This window comes from Castor canadensis, chromosome 4 (assembly GCF_047511655.1).
Source record: "Castor canadensis chromosome 4, mCasCan1.hap1v2, whole genome shotgun sequence".
Classification (NCBI taxonomy): Eukaryota; Metazoa; Chordata; class Mammalia; order Rodentia; family Castoridae; genus Castor; species Castor canadensis.
This window is the reverse complement of record NC_133389.1, coordinates 119,793,343-119,809,131: the sequence shown is the minus strand read 5'-3', so window position 1 is coordinate 119,809,131 and position 15,789 is coordinate 119,793,343. Positions and strand designations below refer to the sequence as shown.

The window sequence follows — 15,789 nt, the reverse complement described above, 5'->3', positions numbered from 1 at the left end:
AAAAATTATCTTTGATTTCTAGTCCATTTTAAAGGGGAACATATCATCTGGACCTTAAATACATCAGGATCACTTTGCTTCTTCTTAGAGAAAACACTTCTTTGTAGGAAGTGTTTCCTAGCTTTGTTCAATCTTGCTTTACCTTTTTTTATCCTGAAGCCAGTAAGAAATCCTCCCTTTTGGACTTCTATTGTGCAGCATTTTGAAGTTAATGTCTTGCATTCTTAAAAATTGCTACGAGTAGATCTTAAATTAGTTTGATTGTGGGGAATCATTGAACAACATAACAAAACATGTTACACACTATAAGTATATAGTTTTTATTTGTCTTAGAATTCAATAAAGCTAGGGAAAAAAAAGAAATTACCCCTGTAAACATGCTCAAAACAGAAATGATTTTGTTAATTTTATTTCTCTATAAACTTTCACCCAAACAGCTAAAGAAAAAAAATACCTTCAGTGTTTTTACTAAATTAATGTAATTTCTGCTTGCTGTAGGCGAGTGTTTCTATGGTTGGTTAGAACCTTTGCTGGCCAGAATAGCTGAGAACCACACTGCCGTTGTGAGTCCAGATATTGCTTCCATAGATCTGAACACATTTGAATTCAACAAGCCTTCTCCATATGGAAGTAACCATAACCGTGGAAATTTTGACTGGAGCCTTTCATTTGGCTGGGAATCTCTTCCTGATCATGAGAAGCAAAGAAGGAAAGATGAGACCTACCCTATCAAGTAAGACGATTGCTCTCCTAGTCTTAAATTCAATCCATAATACCATATACTGACTATGTATACATCCTTTGTTTTTACAGACATTGCCTCTAAGGTAATTCTTACTAACAATACCAACATATTCAATATAAAGAGAATGATAAAGTAATTTATTTAGGCACTTAGATATGCTATTACTGTAGGAAGTATAATTAGGTGAGCTTGTATGTCTTTTTCCACAAATCATTACTTAAGAATCTTAAAGCATGGTTAGAAGACACTGAGTACTTATTTCCCCAAAAATTTTGACTTTGGCGATGGCACTTTTAGGTCTTATTAATCTATATGAAAGATTTCAATTGTGAAATCCTTTCAACCTATAAAGCTGATGCAGTTCTTTATGCTATTTTATCTTCTGTAGTTTTTGTAACAAAAGTTTTGACAATTGATTATTTTTCAGAACACCCACTTTTGCAGGAGGCCTTTTCTCTATATCAAAAGAATATTTTGAACATATTGGAAGTTATGATGAAGAAATGGAAATCTGGGGAGGTGAAAATATAGAAATGTCATTCAGAGTAAGTTTATGGAGATTAAATATTATACACATGGTAAACAATGAAATGTATTGTGTCCTAATTGCCTGGTACAGATGATTACAGATGTATGCAGTGTTTTTGGGCTTTCAAAAACTTAGTTGCTAGAAAGTTGTAAATAAGAATATTCCTTTTAAATTGTAATTTGATATATTTATTCATGGTTGCCAGTGTAACAAGAGGAATTAGTTAAACTCCTGTGTCTGGGCAATAACACCAATTAATGCACTTGTAGCTACTGAATTCCAGCCAAGATAAATATAATTAAACCTAGTGCTTCAGGAAATGAGTTGATTATCAAGAGAGACTGTGGAAAAACATTTATGTATAATTTTAAAGGACATTGGACTTAACTCTTTGGATTAAGTAAGCTTTCCCATACACATTAAAAAGGGTTTTTTTTTTGTTTTGTTTTGTAAACACATTAAACATTAGTATAAAAACAAAACAAGGGCTTTGGATAGTCTCTAGATTTATATTATTTACTTGATTTCATGAGTTTATTTTTTGCTCTAACTTTATTCATTTTTTTTGTCCCTGAGACTGGAATGTGGTGGAAAAATAAATGAACCTGGGAGTTAGGAGATTTAAGTTTTGGCTCTGACTCCGTCACATGCTGGCAGGAATTATCTTAGCCAAGTTTGGACTGCTTATGCACAGGGGTCTTGTTTTATTCATTTCAGTGTTTCTAGGCTGGAGCATGTGGTGAATCTGAAGCATAACATGTTGAACTGAACATATCACTGAGTTTTCTCATTTGCTTAAAGAAGAAAAGGAGGATGTGATCACTCGACCTAATACTTGCATGTGCTACCGAACATGACATCTTTTCAGAGATTTTGCTTAGTGTTTATTTATGGCAGAACCAATTATTAACACATTTTGGTGAAAATGTGTTAATTTCATGATTTACCATTTTACTTAGAATTAAATCAACTGAGTATTTAGAACACTTCCTAAGTAGGTGTGGATTTTGTATAATGACCAACTACTTTAAAAATTCAATAGGTTGTGCTTTGGTAATAATGGCAATCCAAGTTGTTTTCTTGAAAAACAAGTTGAACAAACAAGAGATGAAATCCGGTCCACTTACATGCACATAGCTAGTTCAGCCTTAGAAGAGAAACCTTGTGGTTTATGTGAAATGACTATGTGAGTTGAATAAGATGGAAGTCAAATGCACAAGTGCCTTTGGTCTTCTGTGCAGATAAGAGGACTTGTATAATTGCTTGCAAAAAAAAAACCAAAAAACTGTGCAATTCATTTTTATGAAGGATCCAAAATCATTATTTTGTTAACTTACTTTCTGAAGATCTTGCTTTTGTTTTCTATAGTGTTTATATCATTTAATAAAAATCATCCACTTCTACAGAACTGAAGTTAATTGGCAGGGAAGAAAGACGTATTTATGAAAGCATAATAAATCTCTTCTCTATGTTTTGTTTTTATTAGTATCTGAAAGGTGAACTTAAAAGCAACACTTTGATTTCCCCCAACTACTGTAAATTTAAACACATGTCATTGATTATCAGGTATGGCAATGTGGTGGGCAGTTGGAGATTATGCCTTGCTCTGTTGTTGGACATGTTTTTCGCAGCAAAAGCCCTCATAGCTTTCCAAAAGGCACTCAGGTGATTGCGCGCAACCAAGTTCGCCTTGCAGAAGTCTGGATGGACCAGTACAAGGAAATCTTTTATAGGAGAAACACAGATGCAGCAAAAATTGTTAAACAAGTAAGTTAGAGCTAAACATTAAATTATGATAAAAAGCTCTACCAGTTCACATGTCCTTTTGCTTGAGACAACTCAGATTCAAAACATTTTAAAAGTTACTCTTTTTTTTTTTTTTTCTGGTGGCACTGAGGTTCGAACTTAGAGGCTCATGCTTGTTAGGCAGGCACTCTTACTGCTTGAGCCACTCCACCAGCCCTAAAAAGTTATCCCTGAAGTTAGGCTTTTAATTTTAACTCTTAAAATGTGTAAGTTATGGATGCCGGTTTTCTCTCTTTAAAGAAAAAAATTAAACAAACAGCTTTTTAAGAATTCAGGTATTCTCCCTTTTAATATGAAAGATATTTTGTTTTTGTGATTGACTTGTTTCAGTATTTTACCGAAAGAAAATAAGATTAAGTGGAAATATGATTAACACCTAAATTTAGGTTCTAGAGGCTGGCTTTTTTCTGCCCAAGTTCTAATTTCATTATTCACTGGAGGTGCTGCCTTGGCAAAGCCCCTTTAAATACATGAAATGGGATGACACTTGATAGAGTGGCTGCCCCGTGGCTGGATGTGGACTCTATGATACTTGGTTTTTCTTTCTCCTCTCATGTTGAGAGAGAAAATACATGCCTTGACTCTCTCCAGGAATAGCTGTGAAATAAGGAAGTGATAAATGCTAACAAACGTGATACTGTTGTTATTAATGTGTCATAGGTAGAATCTAGTCTGCAGAATCATGCACATCAAGAACTGAGTTTCAAGTGTCTTTATATTGCATGTGGTAAATTAACTCAGTAACAAAGTAGTTTTAAGGACATACTTCAGTGAATGGTACTCATCTCTTTGCAGGGAACAGATAATACTAATTTGGGGCTGATGTATTTTGGAGTCAAGGGCATCAGCATTTTGACTCATGGTAAATAAAGATCTGGTTACCTATTTCCATATTTTCTTTGGTCTCATTTATCTGTAACTCATCAGTAGGATGCAAAATCAGAACTTTACTCTGGATTAGATTACTATCTTTTTTTGCCCAAGGCCACAAATACAAATTGAATGGATTTTGTAGTCCACAAGAATACTTGGCTAAAATGGGTCCTGTCTGAGGGGTGGGTACCAATGGGGGAGGATATAAGGAAAGGGGGTCAGAGGATGAGTATAGTGGAAATACTCTGTATACATACATGTAAATGGAAAAATGAGAACTGTTGAAACTATACCAGGAAGGAGGGGTGGGTAAAGGAGAATGATGGAGGGGGTGAATTCAATTATGATATGTTGTAAAAAATTTTGTAAATGTCACAAGCTACCTCCAGTACAGCAATAATAAAAAAATTTGCAAGATGAATTTACAAATATCATACATTAAATTTTTTTTTTTAAAAAGAAAGAAAACTTGACTTTGCAGGCAAGTGGTGCAGAGCAGGGCAGGTGAGCCAGACAACACCTGTCCTTACCATGGGGTACATAGTTCTACCTGGCAAAATGCATAAGCTGGCCAGAAGTCCTACTTCTTGCTAAAATACCTGAGTTCAAGATATTAAAGTTGGCATAAGAAAATATTTTCCTTGGTTGAACTTATAAGCTTGAGTATTTACTTTTTTCATACATTTAGGTATCAAATATAATTTTTCTCTAAAGTTTTGCCTGTAAACTAAATACCTTTTCAGTTTAATAGTGTATTTTAAATTGTTTACCTTATCCTTTAAAACAAAGGAAAGCAACATGCAATTAACTCAAAATTGCCTTTTTCTACTAAAAGTCCTGTTTGAGATATTGTTAAGGATAAAAAAAAAAACCAAAAATCAAAAAATAAACATCATTCCCAGCTGTGCTGGGTTTAGTTGGTTTTTGCAGATTTAATTAGAAAGAGATAAATTCCACTGTGAGCTAGCACTGTTTATCTGCAGATGCTCCCTGATACCTCACTTTACACACTGTTTTTAATGTTAAGTGTTGGGATCAAATCAGAAAGCTCCCACTACCAATCCATGCCCACAGTGTTTCCATAGAGATCTGTGTCCTATAGGAGAAGTTTTGTGGCACAAGTGGAAAATAACACAGTGTCTGGCCAGCACCACAGTGTTACTTGACTCTGAACCCAAGAACAAATAGGCAGGCAGGCGTACTTGTCTGAATGGATGGTGAATGTTGTTAAATTGCATCCCGCATTTTGTCCCAGAATTTTATTTTTTAATTCCTAAATATAAATATAAGCAGTAGCCTTTGAACACTTTGTCAAAGATGTACTGAATAAGCATCCCCTTATTTCCTCATCTTTCTCTAGAAATCATTTGGCGATATTTCAAAAAGACTTGAAATAAGAAACCGCCTTCAGTGTAAAAATTTTACATGGTATCTGAACACTATTTATCCAGAAGCATATGTGCCAGACCTTAATCCTGTTATATCTGGATATGTGAGTATTTTCCTGTTCCATTTTTTACTTGATCTACTCTTCTCCACCAACATTTATGTGGTTCAGAGAAAATTGCTGAAATACTTCTTGGTTTATTGCTTTTGAGTTTTTACATTATTATTATTATTATTATTATTATTATTTGGTAGGGACAGTACTGGGACCTACCTTTTGCTCGGATAGTGCTCTACCACTCAAGCCATATCCCCCGACTTAGATTTTACATTATTATTCTTCATCTTACTTCCCGGGAATTAACTGAAAAACATAAAATACATAGCTTAAATTTTTTTATAATTTGAAATTTTTCTTATAGATTAAGAGTGTCAGCCAGCCTTTATGTCTGGATGTTGGAGAAAATAATCAAGGAGGCAAGCCACTGATTCTATACACGTGTCATGGACTTGGGGGGAACCAGGTGAGAGCGACCCTATGCTAGAAATCCTCTCTTCTCACTGGCACTTAACACAAAAGAAGTTAGCATGTTTTTCAGAAGTCATAACTCAGCTTTAGACCCAGGTAAACTGATGTGTGAAATGTTTTTAAGACTAAGCACGGCAATTGCTGTTGAAGTTGTAGGGCATTTTGTTTTTGTTTTCACTCTGGCTCTGAAAATAATTTGAAGTCATGTACCCATTCAGTTGAAAGGAAAATGAGAAAACAAAACCAAAACAAAAAAAGATAATGCCATTGGAAAATTTTTAGAAAGGATCTTTTTTGTATTTCTTTGATGTTTGCATGACTGTTGGCTTGTTGATTTTTGCAAGATTATAAGTAAAGGCTATATTTAACTGCATTTGGTGTCAAATTACATCCAATGTTAATACCAACACAGGGACATTTATGTTCTTTTTGTTTGTTTGTTTGTTTGGCGGTACTGGAGTTTGAATTCAGGACCTCATGCTTGCTAGGCAGGCACTCTACCACTTGACTCACTCCACCAGCCTCATTTAAGTTCTTTTTTTGGGCAAAAATATTATTATTTAAGTGTTGTCTCTGTTCTCCCCAAAAGGTAGGTTTTTGATTCTTGGTTGGTGACATCCTACTTGTGCCCATTCTATTTTACCAATTAAGACTCAAAAGTCAAATGTTACTCTCTGGCCTGTGATGGGTAGAGAACAGAATAAACATTGAATTTCTGGAGTTTTTACCTTCCTTTCCATACCTTTTGCAAGTTAACTTCCAGGAGGATTTGACTGGATTTCTTCTGTTTGTGTCATTCAGCAAATTTGCCAAGTGACCCCTATATCCCAGGTGCTCTGATGGCCTCAAGCCATGTAGGTTGCCTAACTCCTTCAGGCAGTCTGCATTCAATACCAGCAGTCATAGTCAGTGTGGTAAGGTCTGAGATAAAGCATTTGGGGTGTTCTTGGGGTTTAGAAAGGATATCTGATTTAGACTGAATACTCATACATTTTCCTGGAAAAGATCACATTTGAAGACTGGTTTTTTAGAAAGTAAGTAGAAGATAGAGAGGTGGCTGGTGGGAAAGGGAGCAAAATGAGATGAACATAAAGAAAGGTGTACTAAGGAGTGAAGCCTAGAATGTGGCATTTGGGAAACTGTAGGTACTTCGGTGTAGAGTCCAACATGTGTATATAGGATTCTCAAAATATTAAAAGCTTACAATATCTTTTTTTTTTTTTTTTTGGCTATACTGGGGCTTGAATGCAGGGAGGTACTCTACCACTTGAGCCACCCCCCACCCCAGCCCTTTTTTGCTTTAGTTGTTTTTTCATATAGGAGTCTAGTAGTGCTTTTTGTCCCCAGGTCCTCTTGGACCACAATTCTCTTACTAGGGTTTCCTGCAGATGTAGAGCTAGGATTCAGACATATACCAACATGCCTAGCTTGTTCTTTGAGATAGAGTCTCACTGTTTTGATTTTTGTTTTTTTCCCTAGCTGGCCTTGAATTGCAGTGCTCCTATATCCACCTCCCAAGTAGCTGGGATTACAGGTGTGTCACTGCACCTGGCCTCATAATATTCTACTTTTACAGGATTGGATATTGAAGTTATCAGTTGTAGGAAGAAAAGGTCAATTTGCCTCCTGGTACATCCTTTTCCATACATCTTCCTATTGACTAAGCTCAGCTAATCCAGTTCTGTTCTAGAGTCACATAAAGCTGTCAGTCTACTGGGGCAGATGACGCAGTTGCCAGAAGCCAGAACTGTTGAACTGGATCTCTCACTGGATGAATGGTCAAAGTGCAATTCTGAAATGGGATATATAGAGAGAGACATATATAGACACACATAGACATATACCTATATTTATATATGTGTGTATAGCTTTTTAAAAATTTATTTTCCCTCTTTATAAGGAAAATTTACATCAATAATTACATTCTTTTGGAAATAACACTGGACTATGCTTCTAAAACTTAGTTAATTTTTGTTTGTGATACTAGTATTTGAACTCATGGCTTCATACTTGGTAAGCAGGAACTCTGTCAATGAGCCACACCTCTAGCCCTTTTTCCTTTGGTTGTTTTTCAGATTGGATCTTGTGTTGTGTTTTTGCTCAGGCAGGCCTAACCTGCTGTCCTCCTACTTATGGCCTCCCGTGTAGCTGGGAGGACAGACACATGCCACCACACCCAGCTTTTTTGTTAACATAGTCTCTCACTAACTTTTTCTTTGGCCCGGGCTGGCCTCGAACTGAGACTCTTCTAATCTCCAACTTCCAAGTAGCTGGGATTTCAGCTACCACTCCCAGAAAAATTAAGAATTTTAACAGAGAAATATTTCTTCATTTGTATAAATATTATAAATAATGATATAAAAATTAATACTTGTAGTTTTATTTATAATTAATATTACCATTTATATATATTAATATTACAAATAATAAATTTAAAACATCTCAGATAATAAAAATCATATGAAAGCATAAAAACATAATTTTTCCTCAATCTTTTCCTAGCATTGTATTTATTTTATCTTAAAGGTGGAGATGTATTGTGTATATAGTTTTGTCTTATTTTCCTATTTCATGGCATAAAGGTATTTCTATAGTATTAGGCAAAGTTATTTTTTGAATTATCAATAAAATATAGCTATCTTTTAGAAAGTTGGAAATGGGAAGAAATTCTCATATTAACATATTTATAGAACTTGTACTGTGACTTGCACTGTCACAGTAATAAAGAAGACAAAGCCCCTGACCCATAAAACTCGTGCTCCATTGGAACATTTTTTTCCACAAGAAAAGAAAAACATGCTCATGTAATTTTGAGTAAGGGATAATGCAGGTAATGGGTGGGGATTATCTTCAGAGATTAGGGCCAACTTTTCTTGAAAAGTGACTGTAGATGGAGGCCAGAATAAGTTGAAAAGGGAACCAAGTTTCAGGAGAAGAGCATCCCAGAGTTGGGCTGGGCAAATGCAGAATACCAGAGCAGGTTCATGGAGAAAGCAGAAAGCTGGTGTAGCCAGGACAGAATGGGCCAGGTAAGAAGGGGTAGGAAATGAGGTCAGAGACAGTGATAAGGGCTCTGGTCATGTAGGGCTCTGCAGGCTCCATTTGGACACTTGGATTGAATTCTGAGTTTGACTGAAGCCATCTGAGGGTTTTGAGCAGCAGAATAATGTCTGGTTTATATTTTAAGATGACTCTGGTTTCTGTCACCTTAACACAGCCATTGCTTATATTTTAGTTTATAGCCTTTAAATTTTATTTTCAGTCAAACATTATACTTTAGTTACTTTGCAGATTTTACTTCATTGGGTGGTAAAAAGTTTGAAAATTTGAATATTTTCTCAATGTTCCCTTCTGTTTTGATAATATACTGATGTCTTCATAATTGTAACTCAATTATAATAGAATTTGTGTTTGCAAAATAAGTATTTTGGTTCTGTGACTCAATTGGCCAATATTCTGCTATAATGCAGTTTAAGTTGTGATAGGTTTATAATACTTGATGCTTCACTTCTTCCACTGTTTCTTCCAGAGTATTCTGGTTCTAAATTATGGTCACCCCAATGTTCTCAGCTAGCTAATTGCATAATTTCCTTTTTGTTACTAAAGTATTTTCAACTTTTTTCTATTTCTTCTGAGTTCCAGTTTATATCTTTCTAAGAATAGTGAGCTAAAACGCTGGACAGTCTTTCTCAACACCTTCAAGATCTTAAGGTTTATTTTTCTTAGTTAAGTATAGTTAGCATGCTGTTTTCTTTCATCTTCTACACCTATGTCCTTCCACTATTTCCATCTGAAGAACTACCAGTCAGAAAAATGATTTATGTCTTACCTGTGGGAGGAGATAAATTAAACATGAGACCAAGACTAGGGGAATTCAAGACATGTGGCTCTGTTAATTCTGCTAATGTTTGTAGAGCACCAACTTTCGTACAAACAGTGGGGTCTGCTTAGCAAATAGTAACCCCAAAAATGTTAGTGATGATAGAAACTATTTCAATGTCAAAAATCAATTATGTCAACTTATTTTATCTTTAGAATGTCAGCATTATTAAATATTTGATTTATAATGGATGCTATTAGTAGATACACTGCCTGGCTTTGGTCTGTGGGTGAACCAACTAGCTACATATGCAGTTCTAATAACATGCTATTAGATGTACTAATTCTGATAATATACTGTTATGTGATGTACTATGGAAGCCTTGAAAAGTTGTAAGTTGTGCTGTAGGATAGATTCAGAAAAATCCAAAGAGAGAAGCTGAATTGGTTCTTGAAGGATGAAAAGAGTTAGAGGGTATTCTAGGAGCCAACACGAACAGTAGAGCAAAATCTTAGGTTGTAGGTACCACAGTCTGCAGGGAAGATTTGTGTGCAATGAGCATAGTATACAACTGGGCAATGGCTCATGGAAGATTGAAAACTGAGCATTTCATGTACCAATTAGGTAGTATAGACTTTGTCTTAGCAACAGTGGTGATTCACTTAAGCAAGTATAGTATGGGATCAAATCAGCGCTGCAACAGAGACTAACTGCCAGCAGATTGGACTGCTGGATTAATGGGATCAGAAACCAGAGATAGCTGGATGTGTCACCACATAAACACTGAGGGGATCTGAGTCAGAGAAGTGAGGACAGAGAAGTAAGAATAGATGGATGGTAAACATCTGAGTAAAATCCAGTTAGAACTAAGAACCTGATTATTAAGTGTGGAGGGGTGGGAGGAGAGAGAGATGCATTCATAATAGTAACAATAGCGATAAGGTATCATATGCTTGCCATGTGCTAGCCTTTCTGCAAAGTGCCCTACATTAACCCATTTAAATTCCTAAGTCTGTAGGGTAGGGTTTACTAAGTTACCCATTTCACAGGTGAAGAAACAGGCATGGAGAATGTCCTATACTTTCTAGTTTAATGGAAATATCTTTGATTGGGATGAATAAAAAGGAGGAATATTTGCTGGAAGAGAGGAAGAAGCTAGTAACATGCTTCCTAGAACTTTCCAGATCTGGTGCACCTGTGTTAACTTCGGTTCTACTTGATAACTTCTGGTCTCTGGTATTGAATGAAAGAGAGTACCTTGTTAATTAAGTAGTCACTGTTGGTGATGGACTGAAGGGAGACTATAGGTATCTTCTGTGATAAAAGCTCAGCTCATGTTTCTAATAACCATTTTTATTCATATTATTTTGTTGAAGTAAACATGACTTTATTATTCAGCAATTAGCTGATTGCTTTTCACTTTGTTTTCTTTTGCCACTGAACACATAGGATGAGTTTGTCATTAACAGCACTCTTCCTTCTGTAGTACTTTGAATACTCTGCCCAACGTGAAATCCGGCACAACATCCAGAAGGAATTGTGTCTTCATGCTACTCACAGTCTTGTTCAGCTGAAGTCATGCGCCTACAAAGGTCGCAAGACAGTTGTTGCCGAAGAACAGATATGGGAGATCCAGAAGGTAGCTCATTGCAGTTCATTCACCTGTTTATTTGATTGTTTTGATTAGCTCTAATTGTCTTAATGGGAGAATGTATGAATACAGTACATTAATACCCACCAGTATTTCTTTGCCTTTATTAAGTTTGTTAATCCATCCACCATGTGGTGAGAGACTGAACCTATGAAGTATGTACCCCAGGAACGAAAGAACCCCTGTTTTGAAGCCTGTTTACACAGCTCAAGAAAATCTCCTATGAATTATTATTAATAATGTTAATAATTAATAATTCTGTGAATTATTAATAGTTGCTCATTTTTTTTGCTTATTAGGGTTCTTACAGTACTTTTTGTAAGAGCCATACCTTTTCTTTACAGAGAGAAGAAAAATTTATTTTTTCACTAAAGTGATTCTTTCTTCCTTTCTTTTAACACATTTTAATGAATCTGGAGTTGAGAGAACAATGACAGATTGCTTATTTTTAAACAAATGTTTTAAGATCTAGCAAAATCATAGCAATTTTTACCTAAAAAATTGTTTTGTGCAATATTGGAAGAAATAGCACAAGACTTACCTTTGTAATTTGTGATTATTTTTAAGAGTTTGTCACTTGTGAATATATAGATGGAATGCTTCTTGCTTGCAAACTCGATCAGATCTTGTTCTATATCCTCTCTTCATTCATCTAATGCTTTATGTGAACTGAATAAATGGTAGTACTTATGGCAGAAACCAACAATGTTTCATCAGACATAATTGATCTTTGGAAGATTTAATGTTAAGAATGGTTTCCATTTGTTTTGCAAGTCTCTCTTTAGTTTTGATGATACCATAAGGTTATTTTCATGTTACTCAGTTAATCATGACTCTTCAGTTAATTATGACTCTTGAAACTTAATGTCTGATGTGTTTTCTTTTATTCTAGGATCAACTTCTATATAATCCATTCTTAAAACTGTGCCTTTCAGCGAATGGAGAGCATCCAAATTTAGTGTCATGCAACCCATCAGATCTACTCCAAAAATGGATTTTTAGCCAAAATGATTAAGTGTTCCTTAAAATTAAGGAGTTGAAAAGAGATATTCTTTCTCATAAAACTGTGACTAGCATACACTGTAGTTTTTGAAAATTATGCAAAAGCAGCTAATTGTAACTTATTCCAAGTGCATTTTTCTTATTTATATCATAAGATATCTATGTAGCACTATGTAGCACTGCTACAGAAATCCCATAAGTTTCTGTTTCAAAGCACAATAACTAGTAATACCAAAGACTATTTTAAAATGTCCAGATGTAAGAGAAGTTTACAGTATGATGAAAATAATTTTCCTAGTGAAGTGATATTTGTGTGTTTTATACACTTGAGAATATGCATAGCGACAGTCACACACTCACAATTTAAACTATTTCCTCTAGCTTTTTTGGGGGGAGAGAAGGAAAAAGATTTGATACTGTATTTTTTTAACCACATAGAAATGTATCAATGAAGGTCAAATATTGGCCTTTGTATACAAACCAGGAAATTTTTATAGATCTAGAATTTATTATTTTTAAATGCGGGTAAACTTTTTTGTCTTTTGTTTACTTGTCTGTCAAATGTTTCCTTAAAACATGAAGTTGAATAAGGAGGAGTATTTTTAACACTTAAATTTCTTAACAAATTTAAAAAAAACCATTTTTTAGTCTAAAGCCCAATCTACTAGATGCACTAAAAGTCTTCCCTAACTAACTTTTAAGTGACTATACTGTGTGTTTTCCCAGAGCAATTTTTTTAAAAAAAAAAAACTTTATAAATCTGTTAATAAGGGGTCCTTTTCCTCCTACTAGTGTTTTTTTCTTACCAAAATTCACTAATCTTGAGTGTTTGTGATATTGAATTTCAAATACAGAATACTTGACTCAATGCTAAATTTTATTTGTTATTGATTCAGTATAGATTATCTTTGTAATGGATTTTTTTCATCAACAAAGCCTTATTTTATCTGTGTGAAAAACACAATAAAAAAATGCTAAACACTATTGTAACCACTTGTTTAAGTTTTCTTCCTCTTTTGGGTAAAATCTATAATTGATAGTAGGTCGGGAAAACATTCATTTTATATATTTAATTTGTAATCACCTATTGTTTGTGGAACCATCAGGTTGTTGTCCACATTCTGATAACTTTCCTTGAGCGTCTGATAGAGTGATTTTTTAAAAGTTCATCCTTAGGAGATTTAACACTTTTTTTTTCTTTTTGGTCATTTTATATGTATATATATATATCTTGTTTCTTATTTCAGAAGCAAAATATGATTGGCTTCATATTTTAAACCTGATAGTCTCAACTGTACAAAAGAAAAGTTCTTAATTATTGGTTCCCATTTTCTTATTGTTTATAACTTTAAACTTGCATTAAATCCTGCATTCTCTAAGTGATAACTTTGCCAACTTTTATTCAAATCACCTACTATCTATTTTATGTCTAACTTTGTATCACGTTATGGTGAACGCAATAAGACTGCCTTTGAGCTGTGTCTCTTTTGGTAGAAGGTATGATAAACAATTTTGAAATAGAGCGTGCCCGTATGATGTTATATTTTATGATGTGAATGACAGCTCATTAGTCATACTTGCTATTTTATTCATATATTCCTCTATTGTAGCTAATAATAACATGTATTATTAAAAATACAGTAGCAGTCACTTACATGTGTAATTTCTGTTTCTCAGTTTTTTACACTAGATGTGAACATCCATGAGCAAATGCTGCTCTTAAGTCTTATTATATTTCTAAAATAATACAAAACCAGGCCGTTTTGAAAGATATTTCATAAATGAACTTAAGTATATTTAATAAAATAAAATCAGCCTCAGAGACCCTCCACTTATCAGCCACATGTTGTCATTTATGATCTGAGTGAAATCTGCTCAGATTAGATAGGTTGTATTATGGTTGAGAAAAATGCATCCACAGTGGAAGTCCTTTCTTGATATGGCTGTCTCAAGCTGTTGCTCAAGTGTCGTACCAATAATTTCATTAAGGTTTGTGTCTCTGGGATGGGTGATGCCTTTTAAAAGTCTATGTTTTACAGCAGTGCTAACAGGGAGCTATTTATGGACCTTGGCTGCCATCCACCCGAATGATTTGCATGCACTCAAGTGTGAAATTGTGGAACTTTTGCTCAGTTTGAAGTCGCCATGGCAAATGGTCTAGTTGCTACAGAAGACCTGGCATGTTGCCTTTTTTCCAGAGGACCAAGGCCTCAGAACTTTACATCGGTAATCTGCACTGCCAAACCTGCTAAGATCAACCCAGTCAACAGGCTCACTGAAAACTGAGATGTGACCACACACTTAGCCACAGGAGAAAGTAAGCTACACACTAAAGTTGCCAAACTAAATTGCCAAAATTACTGTATCCAATGATAATGAATTTTAAATTCAATAAACCATCAAAACGTAAGAGGAAAAAAAGGTAGGGAACCACTATCTCTGCAAAAACAGGTTGAATTCTTAGGAGAGACTAGAAACAAAGTCAAATTATTAAAGACATGCTAAGTCATTACAGTTCATAAGAACTGTAAAATATAGGGGGAACAAAAATCTAAGAAGATTCTACACTTGAAATGCCTCACAACTCACTTTAAAGACAACAAAAATAATTATCTTGAGATATTTATCTTTAGTGTGGCTTGTGCAGGAAAGGTGTTGTAGAACCCTACGAAATTGTTCATACTCAGCCAAGAGGCCAATTGGCCACCCAACAGTGTATTTGTGAAAATACACTGAATACATATATAGGTGTGTGCATATGTGTGTGCAAATTTTCACTTAACAATATTTGATATGGATCTTTTTTTGCACTCTTAACTACTAACTAACACATATGGTCACTCTTGCTCTACAGTCATTAACAATATTTAGGAACTCTCTTTTGTGTTTATCGATCATATTAGACATCAGGGGTTAATAATATATGAACAGTCTCTACCTTCATAAAGGTTGTAGTCTGTTAATGTGCTCCCCAGTGAGGTATCACAACATAATGATGGCATCAGCACCATCAGATTCTTGTGGGTCCATTAGCAAAAGAGGAGAAAATAGAGACTCGACTTTTAATGGTAATAATTAAAGGAATGCTTCTTAAACTTTATACACTTGGAAGTCTTATTAAAAGACAGATTCTGCATCACAAAGCCTGAGATAGAACCTGTGATTCTGTACTTCTGACACACTCTCAAGTGATGTCAAGGCTGCTGATCCTGGAACCTCATTTGGGATAAAAGTCTACCCATTGGATCAACACCTAGGGTTCTTTTTGTGTGTATGTGTGTGCTGGGCCTTGAACTCAGGGCCTACACGTTGAGCCACCCCACCAGCCCTTTTATGTGATGGGTTTTTTCCAGACAGGGTCTCGTGAACTATTTTCCTGGGCTGGCTTCCAACTGATTCTCCTGATTTCTGCCTCCTGAATAGCTAGGATTACAGGCATGAGCCACCG

At 35.0% G+C, this 15,789-nt stretch overlaps 1 protein-coding gene across 2 annotated transcripts in view; it reads left to right on the top strand.

Moving 5' to 3' along the window:
* The window catches only part of Galnt3 (polypeptide N-acetylgalactosaminyltransferase 3), a 37,383-nt gene extending 23,392 nt beyond the window's left edge, over nucleotides 1–13,991 (top strand). For both annotated transcript variants that reach the window (XM_074071005.1, XM_020184536.2), the window contains exons 5-11: nucleotides 499–733; nucleotides 1,173–1,290; nucleotides 2,841–3,041; nucleotides 5,314–5,445; nucleotides 5,762–5,863; nucleotides 11,175–11,327; nucleotides 12,232–13,991. In XM_074071005.1, coding sequence (XP_073927106.1) covers nucleotides 499–733; nucleotides 1,173–1,290; nucleotides 2,841–3,041; nucleotides 5,314–5,445; nucleotides 5,762–5,863; nucleotides 11,175–11,327; nucleotides 12,232–12,354 — 1,064 coding nt within the window. In that variant the 3' untranslated portion in view covers nucleotides 12,355–13,991. The remainder of the gene's footprint in view (nucleotides 1–498; nucleotides 734–1,172; nucleotides 1,291–2,840; nucleotides 3,042–5,313; nucleotides 5,446–5,761; nucleotides 5,864–11,174; nucleotides 11,328–12,231) is intronic.
* Nucleotides 13,992–15,789: the final 1,798 nt, after the last annotated feature.